Source organism: Perkinsus marinus (assembly GCF_000006405.1).
Source record: "Perkinsus marinus ATCC 50983 genomic scaffold scf_1104296934320, whole genome shotgun sequence".
In the NCBI taxonomy this organism is placed as follows: Eukaryota; Perkinsozoa; order Perkinsida; family Perkinsidae; genus Perkinsus; species Perkinsus marinus.
The window spans coordinates 71,057-85,486 of NW_003214849.1; the positions used below are offsets into that span (position 1 = coordinate 71,057).

Sequence of the window (14,430 nt, forward strand, 5' to 3'; positions counted from 1 at the left end):
ACATTTGCTGGAAATGGAGACGCTAACTTTGGTGCCGATTCAGAAGAAACTGATCAACTCTGAGGATATGAACGCCGATGAAATAGAGTGGTTGAATGAGTATCACGCACGAGTTTTTGCCAATGCTGAACCACATGTAAGTGGAAATGTGAGATAATTATTAGTTTACATTTGTATTATGAAATTGGTAGAAGGATGGTAGGTATTCGATTATATGCTGATACTTGAAGAAGCTCTGTAGCAGCGAATATATTTTCTCTGGTTTTCGAGTTATTATAGTAGCCTTATTTTATGTCTTGTGAGGTTGTAGTAGCGAGATTATGTGTTTGGGATACTTACCAATACAGTGGCATATCACTATTTTCACAGTGTGTCACTATTTCCAATATACTAATACAGTAGCATATCACTATTTTCACAGTGTATCACTATTTTCAATATACCAATACAGTAGCATATCACTATTTTCACAGTGTATCACTATTTCCAATATACTAATACAGTGGCATATCACTATTTTCACGATATATCACTATTTCCAATATACCAATACAACAGGTGTACAGTTCTCTTTGTCAGATCAAAGATGAAGCCGAGTTGGCATGGCTGAGGGATGCCTGTGCTCCACTGGTGGAGACGACTTCTCCTCGAAAGCGTAGAGGATCTTCGAGCCGTGCTGAGAGTATTGATAAGAGACAAAAGAATGATTGAAGTTTTCATTTCGTGATTATTTTCTTGGATTTCGTAATTACTGGTTCTGAGTTGATCGTTAAGTGGGATGGTATGAACTGAGATGTCCAATTGGTCACTGTGAGAAGATTGGCTTTGAAGTAGGAACTCGGGCCGAATACTCGGGCAATCATCTCGGAATACCCTCCTTTCCGAGCGGTGCACTTGACAGAGATGTACTCGGATCGGGGACTCAGAACGGTGGGCACTGAACGGGCTCCTGGTGTGATATACTTGAGAGTGTTCCACATGGAAGAAACTCATCCGAATATATAACGTGTTCAACTAGAGAGGGAGATAATTCAACAGTTAGGATGAAGAAGATCGCGACAAGAAGCTGTGAAAAGTCTGATAATAATTATTATTATTATCAAAGTATCCCATCTCGAGCCTTGATAGTTCCCTACTATCAAACGCTGGAAAGACGACGAGAGAAAATCGCCAAGAGCAGCTGACCTGCTGGACTAGAGAAACGAGTTCTCATTCAAAAGGAGGTCGATTCTTGGTGTATTTTCCAAGCAAGGAACTGCGTCGTGTAATCCTACATGTGTTTGTCTTTGGCAAGTCGTCTTTGATTCTCAATATGAACGATTTAATCGTGATCAAACATGGGGTGAAAAGTGTGCATTACCTTTCGAACTCCAGGGAAATCAGAAGTGATTATTGGGATTGGTCAGATGAGGTGGTTGTTGCCCAGTGCTCCTAGACGTGAGTGAAATATATAAGATTGAAACTTCTGACCTCTCATCTCGGTGTGTCAGTGTTGGAGGTCCAACGCTGACAACACGGCTTAGACAATTTCGATGCACATTCCTCATTCTCGGTCGTGAGCAACGAGGGTTGGAGCTGACGCGATGTTTGATGTGTACGCATGGTTGTCCATTCGTAATCTCAATACTGGGAGGCGCACGAGCATGTCAATGCTAAGCACTTGGGGTTCTTGTTATGAGAGTCCTGGAAGCCCTTTATAACTCATTCTCCCCGAATGGCAATGTTGCATTGTTGTCTTGATGAGATGAACCCCTCACAAGAGGTGGAATATATTAACATCTTTCCTCACTAGTGAGGTCTGCTGAGCGGACGATGGTTCGCATGTTGAACTGAACATGCGGAGGTATCGAGATATTCTGCTCGACGTTCTAGTGTCAATGACTTCGATGCAGATTCCTGTTTGTGTTTAGCCGATTTGGCGAGCATGATCCGCCCTTCCCATATCGAGTCTATCCTTCACCCTAGGTCAGTGTCGACACTCCACAGACCCTTCTCGAAAGGGCAACTGTTCCCGATGCTCAACGAGAAGGAATTCTCAGAAACCTCCGATTAAAGTAGATGTCCAATGGGTACACAATCTTTCATGGAATGTTCGCTCAGCTTCAGAGATGTCACTCTCCTTCATTTCTCGTTCTCTCAACTTCGTCAATATCAACCCGTAGAAGGACACTGGGGGATGCGGCGTCCGATCTGAAACTCAGAATAACCGAGAATATATCTGTCTGTTGCCAACCAACATGTGAAAATATGCATATGGTCAACTACATGTGTCGGTGACAAAATGCAAATTTCGAGAAAATTTCAGATGTAACACAGGCTTCGGAATTGTCATAGTATGTGTTTCATTGTAAACACTTCCGTACGAATTCGTATATAAACTCCTATAATAACTTTGGGAACTCCTAAGCTCAGGTGAGGAAAGCGAACATATATTCCTCCAACGAATGAATCGTAGTCGTCTACGAGAATCTACTACGAGCAAACTACATCTTACCCTCACCCCGTATTCCTTCACTGACAATTCGCCGCAGCCGATTGACTCGCCGTCGACGGGCTGGAGGCTGAGGCACCTACGTCATGTGAGATAACTACCGGGACAGTTTACTTCACTCACATCATCTCCTGAACGCTCCCGAACAGGGCCAGCAGATGCGCTCTCTTCAGCTTCGGTATCCTCCTCAATGTTCGACTGGACAAAGCCATCTGACATCTCGCCGGGTGGTGTCACGTGGGAGGATTCGGTGCTGTCGGCGGACTCCCCAACGGCGGGCATGACCGGCACAAGGTCTGAGAGACAGGAGACTTGTGCGACCAAAATCATCGCTGGAATGGTCTAGTTGGTTATGACGACTGCCTAACACGCAGTAGGTCCCGAGTTCGATTCTCGGTTCCAGTATTTATCACTTGTTGGTTCTTCTTCCACATCATCATCATCTTGCCGAGTTTCACGACGTGTATCGACCTCGAATAAACAAAACGATTAATGCGAACCACCAAGCCAACGACTTGTAACGAGCACACGAATCGCATAAGACATAACTACTCGCGGGACCGCACAAAAGCGAGCTTCCTACTAATGAGCTCCCCTGCGAGTCACGTCGCCGCCGACTCTCAGCCTCTTCCGCCGTACAGAACGCCCAACCGAGGTGCTGATCGGTAATGACCAGTTCGTAGATGTGAACCAGCGCTTTCATAACTAGACATTTCCCATCGAAGCACGCCAATACTGCTCTCGAGTTTCAACCAGCAAAGCCGAGGGCTTTCCAAAACAATTTCAATTAACGAGTCTAGTTCTGTCGTGAAAGTTTTTAAGGGAGGTTTTGCTTTTTCCACTCCGGAGTGGCAACTCGAGCAAGCATGGAATGTGAATTAACCAGTGATGCATATCGGCGTATCGACTCAACACGTGAGAAGGGCGTCTTGAAATCCATGGCGCTAAGATCGTCTCCCCTCAGTCACAGCGGAGCGAAGTTTTTCACGATGTGCATCAGTGACCACACCTGGATAGTTGCTGCGGTGTTTTGAGCTTCTAATCAGCAAATGAACTGTCAATTTTCAGTCACAATCAGCCGATACAACACGTGAGGAGGGCGACTTCCCGTCCCACTAGGCCGTTTCATACCGCCCTACTGCTAGGCGGCGAGTTAGATATCTTTTTCAGTTCTATGATCATATTGCTTAGTATCAATCGCGACTCCACATATTCCACGCAGATGAGTATTCCAGGACGCGCTCAGGTTTCCCATATACCCTACCACGCCGCATGTACTGCACATCGCCATCATCCACAGATACGGTGGAAACCAACTAAGACGAAAAATCAATATTTTTCCAGCGATAAATTTACCTGAATTCCCCCTCGGGCGAACTGGCGACTCTAATACCGCCATGTGGGAGTTCCGCAGGCCTCGCGCGACACACGTCAAAGCGATACTCATGAGGGTTCGTAGCGCTGAAGTTAACGAATCGAACTTCATGCCAGGTTGGAAGAATATGCACATGTGGAAATTTATACGTAATCAGCTTTATGAAGTTGACAGAAATCAACAAGAATTGCCCGAAATTCCCACATTATCACCAACACATGTAGATGACCATGTGCACATTTTGTGCCCCCGACAGCCAAAGGCGTCTCACCTGTAGCACCAGGCCGAGTCCTCCAGCACGTCAAGTTCATATGAATATACAACTTCCTTATAAATACTTTCATACCTGATCAGTAGGAATATATGTTCGCTCAGGAGTTTCCTCACTAATTGTGAAAGTTTACATACAAATTCGGCTAGAAATATACAGAAATCATTGAGAATTTCTTCCCAGAATTTTCATATCTTCATCACCAACACATGCAGTTGATTGCAATATACATATTTTCCCCCAACATCGTTGAGGTTTGCTTACTTCTTTATATACGAAAATGATCGATTTATTGTAATATGTGGCAACTCAACATTCACCTCAGCCTTGTGGGAATTTTAACCCAAAACACTACTTCGTGAAAAAAAATATTTTTTTTCCAATTTACCATTTTCACATACACAGAAAAATTGAGTATATATATTAATCAAGATTCACTATACTACAGGGTGGTGAAAAATAAAGAGAAATTTCGCGGGGTGTAACTATGGAGTTTTCAACCCGTTTTACGCGAAGTGGCGTAATAATACTCGGTGAAAAAGGCGCGACATTTGCGGTGATATGCAGTCGTCGTGAAATATGTTTTTCATATCACTAGGGTGGTGAGAGTCCAATAAACTACTTCTACCTTTCCCGAATAATCTGCTCTTTTCCAACGACAGGCATTTGACAAAATTGACACACGAGATACCTAATTGAGATTATTCCTTCATAAAAATTTCATGAAAATTACTACCACTGACGACACTCTTTTTCGACCTCCTGCTTCGCTCCGCCTTTTTCCATATATTCAAATTGTTGTTCGGTCATGGAGTGGATGAATATATGAACTAACGAAAATAAAAAGGTAAATTTTAACGCTGAGAATTCACTGATCGCAGTTATCATATTCATTCGTCATAAGGTTGTGCAGTGTCGGAGTAGGAATATATGTTCGCTTCCCTCACCTGAGCTCAGGAGCTTCCAAAACTAATTATAGAAGTTTATATAGGAATTTCGGTAGAAGTGAACATACACTTCTACCCAAATAAGAATGAGAAGAGGGGAATCTGCACTGTCTACATTACACAATCGAGCTGTGCTCACACTAGCTTCGCATCATCACTGCATTCTCTCGGCTACTTTTCACTTTTCATCTGCTCTAGCTCATTTACCATGAGCCCAATCTACTTATGTTGTGTTCTACAACTACGCCTACTTTAACGAGATAGTGCAGCAGTCCATAAGAATTTCCTCCCAGAATTTTCATATTGTCGTTGACAAGTGTAGCTGACCATTTGCATATTTTCGCCCATACTATGATGAAACTAACCAGTGCCGTCAGTGTTGGAATAGGAATATGTTAGCTTTCCTCACCTGAGCTCAGAAATTGTAAGAGTTTATATATACATTCGGGTAGAAATGTTTATAAACCAATGAAATTTCCCAAAATTTCCCGAAATTCCTCAAAATTTTCTAAAATTTCCTAAAAATTTCCCACACAATTTTCATAATGTCACCGACAGATGCAGTAGTTGACCATGTGATGCAAACTGCTCATGAAAGATTCGAAATCCGTTTCTCCATTTTGAGAAGTCAGTGATGTAATAATAAACACGAAAAAGAAAATAAAAATAACAACAGTGAAGTTTCACCACCCTAGTGATATGTAAAACACTAGTGAAAAATATATTTCACGACTACTGCATATTACCGCGAATATCGCGTTTTTCATGGAATATCACGCCACTTAACGTAAAACGGGTCGTGAAACTCCACCGTAATATCAACCAATTATGTATACGTATCGTCAATCAGTGCAACATTTTGTATATGGAGTATAACAAAATTATAGTATTAGAGTTTCACCACCCTAGTGATATGAAAAACATATTTCACATTCTACTTCGTTGGTGAATAACGCGTAAAACACGTGGTATGTATTTCACGTGATATGGGGTGATTCGCCAAGTGTTTTCAATTCACTTCATATCGCGTTTTTCACATACAGTGGGGTGGCGTAAAACTCGGTGAAGAACGCGATATTCGCGGTGATATGCAGTAGTCGTGAAATGTGTTTTTCATATCACTAGGGGGTGAAACTCCAATATTACGCCACCTAAGCTTTTATCAATCGGAATTTTAAGACAAAATTTCTCTCCATCAATTTCAACCCCAAAACTCAACAATGGCGATTCCCAGGGTGAAACAATTTTCCGAAAATTTTGCTAAAGCTCGACGTTACAGCGGAAAAAAAGGGAAAAATTTCACATTTTTTACGTGCTACTCGGATTTTTCCGTTTTTTATTTCCGAATACTCACACAGTAGCTGCATATAGGTGTACCAGTGAAAATGACTGAGCCAAGCAGTGTTGTAATATATATGTAATCGCTTTCCTCAGCTGGACTAGGAGTTCCTCATTAAGGAGTTCATATACGAACTAGGGTAGAAATGTACAGAAAACCAACAAGAATTTTGCAAAATTTCCTCACCAACATATGTGGTCGGCTATTTGCGAATTTTCCCACATCTTTCTGGGAAGCGCAAAATCATGCAAAATTGTAACAATTGAGTTTCACGACCCGTTTTACGTGATGTGGTGAAAAACGCGATATTATTCGCGGTGGTATGCAGTAGTCGTGAAATGTATTTTTCACTAGTGTTTTTCACCCTAGTGATATGAAAAACATCGCGTTCTTCACGGAGTTTTACGCCACTTAACATCAAACGCGTCGTAAAACTCTATTGTTGTCGTGACTAGTGTATGAATAACACTCTGAAATCATTCCAGCATTCGTTTGCCTTATTCTCGCGTGGTTACGCACAGCCACTTCAACGGACTCCCCCTACATGTTGAGTTCAACGAGAGTGATCTTAGTGAATAGTTGGTGAATGGTTGGTATTCACCAACTATTCACCACTTAGTAAATGGTTGATTATATACATTAGATTACAACACTTCTTACCATGATAGACATAATAGCAACTGCGATATGCAGGCCTATTGTCGCGATACACGTTGGAGAAACTCCACCACAGAGAACGGAGTTAGGCATACCAGGAAGCTTTACGGCTTCATACGAAACGTATCTTGCAATAGCGACGATACGCAAAGAGTTGTGAAATATGTCCTTGCTAGTGTTTTTCATATCATTCGTTTCACGTGAAGTGGCGTAATAATACTCTGTGAAAAAACCCGATATTCGCGGTGATATTCGCAGTAGTCGTGATATCACTAGGGTGGTGAAACTCAATTGTAAAAATAAAAATTTGAGATAAATTATCCCAAAATTTCATGCAATGCATATATGAGCTCATTGAATTCTGACTAACAGTTGTTTTGTAAATTTTCGATCGGAGAAAATACCCTCGCTGGGATTCGAACCCGGGACCTACTCTTCACCAACCACCCACATAAGCGTCCACATTGCTCCCAACACTGGCTGGAAAAAGAGGCTCATTACACTACCGATATGAACATAGCCTAAGATCTTCATCAACTGTGGCACAGTAGCAATTCCACACAACTTCATAGCACTCTGAAAAAATAATTTCGTGGCGAGTGACAAAATTTTTACCTTCATGAAATCGGTCTTGGCAAAATGGGCATATAACGCGGGGAGGTACGTCTGAAGATCCATCGGGGCTACTTTGTACGCACACCCAAGATTCAAGATTCCTACACCTGATAACAGTGGACTTTCACCTTAGTGATATGTGGAATATATTTCACGACTACTGCATATCACCGCGAATATCGCGTTTTTCACAGAGTATTATTACGCCACTTCACGTAAAACGGGTTGTGGAACTCCAGAGCTGGAGGAATATATATTTGATTTCCTCAGCTGAGCTCAGGAATTTTCTCACTTACATGGAAATTCGGGTAGAAGTGTACAAAAACCAAAAACAGTTTACCAAAAACTTTATACGAATTCAGATAGGACTGTACAGAAACCAATAAGAATTCACCAGAAAATTTCCTCACATTTTTTTCTATATTGTCACCGAAGATCCACGTCGCACGCGAAGATTCAAAGCAGGTACGATTATTACCAAGAAAAATCAACAGTAGTCCAAAATAGCATCCAGCCGTGAATAGCTGCAGTGCGAACTTGATCATTATCGAGGAAATCCTATAAAAAAAATTTGTATTATATTCCAACTATGGGGGCAGGTGGAGACACAATAGAGTTTCACCGCCCTAGTGATGATATGAAAAATACTAGTGAAAAAATTATACTAAACGACTGCTGCGAAAATCGTGGAGTATTATGCTACACCACGTAAAGCGGATGGGACTCCAATGAACGTATGTTCCTGTTGATAAAAAAAAGACACTAAGTGATATTTCAAGTAAAATATTTTTACAAGAAAAATTGGGCGAATTTGGGTATGAATGTACGAAAAATAGTAAGAATTTATCAAAATTTCCGAGGAATTTCCGTACGAATTCGGGTAAAAGTGTCCAGAAAATAGTAAATTTTTTTCAAAATTTCCCAATACCCTCATGGGTCAACCATTTACTTTGATACCTACGAGATATTATACCATAATATTTGTATATTTTATAGTAAAAATATATAATATATTTTAATACATCTACCTGGTAGGAAATATGATGATGGAGTTTCACCCGTTTGACGTGAAGTGGCGTAATACTTCGTGTTGTTATATTTCCGCGAAAACCGATGATACGATTGTTTTCCGCAAAGTGAATCGTGAAATATGTTTTCCATTAGTGTTTTTCATATCACTTGGGTGGAAATCCGTTGATACTAGTTGAATACCCGCGTTGCGAATACATTGCGTTGTAGACGTGAGCATCAGACTATACAAATTCGCTTTACGAATACGGCAGGTAATGGACTCTATTCAATGGAGTTTTCGAAGAGGAATCGTGAAACGCATATGGGGCTGAAAGTATAACTGAAAAGCACATCACACATTAGCTGAGCAGACTCGTGTCTCCTTCGGTGCGACATGTCTACATAAGTAATTTCTGACGCCATTATTCCGTACTATTAGATACATAATATATCTTTGTAAACAGATATACTGTACATCGGTTTCGTTCAATACTCAAATTACAAAAATAAGTGATGTATGTCATAGGGCTACTTTTTTAGACAACTCAACATCTTCTAAGTAGTGGAAACTTGAGCAGTGTGCAGTGAATCGTACAAGATAGTTTCCGGTGGCAGAGACCACCCGCGCTCGGCCTAGACCCTCGCGGGGCCCTTCCCGCTCGGGTGAAAATTTGTGAGGTATCCCGCACAGAGTACAAGGAAACTCACAATCGACTTTGAAATGCTGGGGGCTCACTCTTCGACCAACAAGATGAGATAGCATCACCCGAAGCAGCTTCGGCGAAGCTAAAGGAGGATCTTGCCTTCGAAAAGGAATGAACATATCTTCGGCCACGGTGATGCTATTAATGGTATCATCATCATCTTCACGTGACCCTACGATACAAGGAAACTCACAATCGACTTTGAAATGCTGAGGGCTCACCCAGGGTTGTTCAAATCGCGAAAGAATTGGGCCAAATTCTTTCCTCGAAATTTCCGTTGAAATTTCCTGAAATTTCCGGAAATTTGGCACAATATGTATCGTTTCGCTCCGCGCTGCGCGCGGTGTTCTACAGGTGCGTTGGCCGCCAAGTTGGCGGCGCGGAAAACGCGCCCCTGGGTAGGTTAAGGATGGCGTTTACGGTTCTATAAACCACTGCACTAAGAACCGACGCCCGCTGCATCGAGACCTTCCACAATCGGCTGACAGTGGCACCGTTATGTCTGGGTATGAGCAATGAGAGCGTGCCCAGCGTCTAGACAGAGTGAGTGTAACTCTAATTTTTTTCTGCAAGAGTCACCTAGTGAGTCATCACCCAGTACTGCACTGACTCTCGTACAAAACGGTGATACCATAACCAGGTATCGTACAAGATGGCCTAGTGCAGATGTATACGGATACGTCATTCAGAGCTTAAGACCTATGGCCCACAGGTCACGCGCCCATACCGGTCAATGCACGCATACCCATAGGCTCTGGGTATGCGTGCATTCATGCGTGCCACCACCCTGGTGGAAAAGAGAAATGAGGAGAGACCATGGAATTCGAAAAACTCAGAGAACCATAGAACTGGAAAACTCGGAAAGTTTCCGACGGACACGTGTTCCGTAGGCAGTTTGCACCGCGACAGTGTAATATCCTGGCAAAAAAAGAGCACATCAACAATTTTCCGACACTCCCAGAGCGAGCGATCGACTGCCGGTGGCAATCTGCCACACCATCACACGTTAATCAGCAACTTTCAGGATAACGGTGGGAAGGCCGTTCCGAAATCATCCACACTTGCGTGAAACGCCCTTTTTCGATACTAGTGGGCCACTAGCAGTGATCCTCTATTGCCACTTCTTCCTGTAGCAACATTGAATGTTGCATCAATACCTCACGAGTTGTCTTGCGTCGTGCTTTGCAATGCGCATAAGCATTCGAGGAGTGGGTCGTTTGTGGCTTCCGTACGTTCCCTCTTCGGACTCGCGCGTGGATTGGCGAAGAATGGAAAACTGGCGGAGCCGCGGATCGAACCCACGACCTCGCCCGAAATTTCCGGAAATTTCGACCACTTCTATTTTTCCCGAAATTTCGGGAAATTTCCGCTTGAAAGAATTTTTTCTTTCGAGCCCGAACAGCCGCTCACCCTTCGACCAACAAGATGAGATAGCATCACCCGAAGCTAAAGGAGGATCTTGACTTCGAAAGGGATTGAACACATCTTCGGGCACGGTGATGTTATTAATGGTAGAATCGATGTCCATGACGAGATAAAGAAAGTAAGTGTCAGAAAGCTGAATAGGAATACAGCTGAGCGACCTTGCAATGATCAGTTAGACTATCGACGAAACTCTCTGATGCCACAGGTGACTAAGGCATCCACTCGCTTAAGGCTAGTGCACCCGTCCCACGCACAGTTTGCGCACAGTTTGCGCACAGCCGCAGCTTAACGAACACATTAATGGTTTATTCGCACTGAGCTGATAGTATCCGGTCAGAGTGGATATATCCATATACGGTTAATACAGATGAGGGACTCTCTACTCGGAAAGAGTCAATTTAGTAATTATTCTGATTCCTATCGAAGATCCTGTCTTGTGCGATTCATGTGAATAGCAAGATTCATTGTGCGCGGCTGTTCGGGCCGAACGTATGTAGCTTTCGGGCCCAACGTATGTAGCCCAAAAAAAGGCAACTTATTGAGAATATCGCGGGCCTTTTTTGTATTCTGACTACGTTAGACATCTCTCCTGGCTTGGCCGTGCATGGCCAAGCAAGCTATCACTCCCACATCAAGTTCGACGGTCAGCGCGTGCAATACTCCACAATTTCATGCAGTTTGCACGAAAAAATGATGTCGTGAATGATATTCATTATGAATAATTCATACAATGCCACACTCAGAAGGAAGTTGTTGAAAGCAGCAGTTGGTACGTAGTGGGTGTTGACTTATTTTGAATAAGTCGTGGAATGTTGTTGTTGTTCAACAACAAGTGTAAACAGATGTAGCAACAACAGGTCCACGATGGAAGAACACCTTCGATACTCCTACTACAACGTAGGATAGTTGAAGATAGCCTTGAGATTATGTTCGGAGTTGAGCAGTACCCGGTACTCGGAGGAGCACTCGCTGGTCTTACTGTAGAACTCGTTGGCAACGAGTTCTACACTAAGACACTGGTGCATAGTACTACTGCACCGGGTGCGGCGCACCCCTAGCTCTTCTGCCGCCTCCCGAACACGTTCATATCCTGCACTATGTTTTGGCAGTATTTCGTCATGCAAGCGGGTCCTAATATCAATGAGTTTGAGGACGTCCGCGTGACAGAGTTCCAACCGATGAGCGACGTCCCAACCATGGTTAAGTTGTGACGACTTGCTCACAGACCTTGTGACACAGGGAGGTGCTATTCCGATGATATCTGCGAACCTGTCACCACCAAAACGCAAATTCAAGTATTCTCCGTCCGTAGAGAGGCTGACACAAAACCCTTTAATGAACTCGGTACCGATACCAATAGCTATGATCGTTTCATAGAGTAGATTAGCTAACCCGGCACCAGTTTTAATGATAGCTGGGGGTGCACCAATCAAGTAGTGTTGTATGCGCCCGCGGACCAGGGTATAAATCGACGCTGGTTGCAAGGTCCTGCGGGACACAGTCACTTTATCTGTAGCGGCCCCAAAGGGACTGGCAGAAAATAAGGTTCCCTCGCCGCACTCCTCAATTGGCCAGGCTTCCCTCAGGAAAGGACCAGCTGACTCCCAACTCCCGTGCTGCTGGACCTGCTCTCGGTGATGAAGTGATGGCAGTCTTCAATATGTGTCACTCTTCTACGAGATTATTCTGCGAGCAAGGATTCGGCGTATTGCAATCGTGGCTCCGTTGTTTGCATAGTGAGTTACGGGTTTCGATCGTGACCAGGCACCGAGGATCATAACCAAATGCGTCACACTGCACAACACAGCTCGCCGTCGTCACTGGAGATCATTTCGGGAGGAAGATTACGTGGACCCCGATATACGCAGAACACTTCGGCAGGAGAAAGATAATGATGGACTTCAATTTTGTGCTGAAGATCGCTACCTGGCCTAAATAGTGTGATAGAAATAAAAGCGGTTAAAATTTATCCGTTTATTATTGGGCGTACGCTAAGTATATCGCGCAGGAGAATGCTTCGCTCCGCTTGCCAATGCCGTAATTTCCTGTCACGACTTGAGTCAGCGCGTCATGTGCGAGATTCCTAACGTGAGTGTTAAATATCCCACTCCCGGTCGCGTGGGCCTGGTAGGGCGGCTCGGTACGAGCCGACCCTAGAAGTATCGGTAAGAGAAAGACACTCAGAGACACAGCGTCTGAGTGACACAGTGTCACTGACACTCAGTGAGTGTGCCGACAACAGTGCGTGTCTGCACCTTCTTCGGTACCCTCTCCCGGGATTATAATCCCTCTCTTTTCTCGGCTATTCAACGCCGTCCGCCGGCAGGCACGGGGGGATCCGCTCGCCTCACGGTTTCATTACCGCAGTATGAATAACTAGCGAAGCGATGCAACCATCCGTATTTAATTTAGGTTAACAAGTTAACCTTTATTGATGACTTTCCATGGTGAACTGTACTCAGAGTATGGGAAGGTGTGACACGATGGGCGATCGGATAGAGTTGTGTATTGTTCTCATCAATGACTCGCCTTCCCCTCTTAATCTTCATTCCTCTTATCCTAACCGTAGTTTCTGCAGCCCCGACCGAGGCTGACTGGCAGACTGTTACGGCAAAGTTCAACCCCACGACTAACGAGATAGTCTACAACAACATCAGTTTCGAAGGACCCAAAATTCTGGATCATTCGCACTATGTATTCAACACTATCATGACCGTTATATGCGTGGTATTAATAATCAATAGCGCTCTCCCATACCACACCTCGATCACATCCTGTCAGATCTGTGCAGCGCTGGCGTCTGGTCTCACTATGGGGTTGGTCTCACTAGATGACTTTGATCTGAGGATACTGATGGAGTCGAGCGAAGAAGACGTTCCTGACCCAGCCGATAAGGCTGAGATGAGGAAGGAGAAGCGAGCTGCTGTTAGATTGTAATATAATCATTGGAGTCTCACGTGAAGTGGCGTGATATTCGCGGTGATATACAGTAGTTGTGAAATGTATTTTTTCACTAGTGTTTTTCATATCACTAGGGTGGTGAAACTGCATGAATTTGTCGTGAAGGGAATATATATCCGCTTCCCTCAGCTGAGCTCAGGAGTTTCCAAAACTAATTATAGATTTCGGGTAGAAATGTATTGATATCAACAAGAATTTCCCAAAATTTCCTCTCAAAATTTTCATATTGTCATCATCACCACCAACACATGTAGTTCCGAAACTGCACTTTCGCGTGTTAGACATCCCCTAATTTCGCGTCACCACCTCCTACTGGTGACTCTATTACTGGTGAACTCACTAGCCAACGAAGCGTTGCCTCTGTTCCTAGATCAAATAGTGCCTTCTTATATGGCGGTGTTGGTCTCAGTCACGCTGGTAATACCGGGAGGATCTTGCACGCGTGCGTTAAATATTGACGGTGCGTTTATCGTCTCTCCCTTCCTACAGCAGAGAAACACTTCCTTTCTACTGGTATATAGTTTTTTATTCGACGCTCATTTATCAGAGTTGTTCCATAGTAAAAATTTTTAATTTTGCAATGAAAATAAACTATGTAGTGTAAGAAAATATGCAGTGATTTTCGGTGCCGATT

The 14,430-nt window shown here is 43.6% G+C and overlaps 3 protein-coding genes and 1 non-coding gene across 4 annotated transcripts in view; 3 read left to right on the plus strand and 1 right to left on the minus strand.

Moving 5' to 3' along the window:
• Positions 1 to 13: 13 nt before the first annotated feature.
• On the plus strand, positions 14 to 711 carry Pmar_PMAR020328 (hypothetical protein; the record flags this gene model as incomplete). Its single annotated transcript, XM_002784958.1, has 2 exons — positions 14 to 136; positions 580 to 711. 2 exons carry the CDS (start codon positions 14 to 16, stop codon positions 709 to 711), a joined length of 255 nt encoding a protein of 84 aa, XP_002785004.1.
• Positions 712 to 2,822: 2,111 nt separating this feature from the next.
• Pmar_PMAR020329 lies at positions 2,823 to 2,896 on the plus strand. The gene has a single exon. It is a non-coding gene; the product is annotated as a tRNA-Val (tRNA).
• Positions 2,897 to 4,133: 1,237 nt separating this feature from the next.
• On the minus strand, positions 4,134 to 8,944 carry Pmar_PMAR020330 (hypothetical protein; the record flags this gene model as incomplete). Its single annotated transcript, XM_002784959.1, has 6 exons — positions 4,134 to 4,212; positions 4,766 to 4,828; positions 4,874 to 4,967; positions 7,587 to 7,656; positions 7,696 to 7,802; positions 8,875 to 8,944. 6 exons carry the CDS (start codon positions 8,942 to 8,944, stop codon positions 4,134 to 4,136), a joined length of 483 nt encoding a protein of 160 aa, XP_002785005.1.
• A 4,411-nt stretch (positions 8,945 to 13,355) lies between these two features.
• Pmar_PMAR020331 (conserved hypothetical protein) overlaps positions 13,356 to 14,430 on the plus strand; it is a gene marked incomplete at its 5' end in the record, with an annotated part of 5,025 nt that continues 3,950 nt past the window's right edge. Inside the window, 2 exons of the mRNA XM_002784960.1 lie at positions 13,356 to 13,562; positions 13,617 to 13,768. Of these exons, the coding sequence (XP_002785006.1) occupies positions 13,356 to 13,562; positions 13,617 to 13,768 (359 nt within the window). The remainder of the gene's footprint in view (positions 13,563 to 13,616; positions 13,769 to 14,430) is intronic.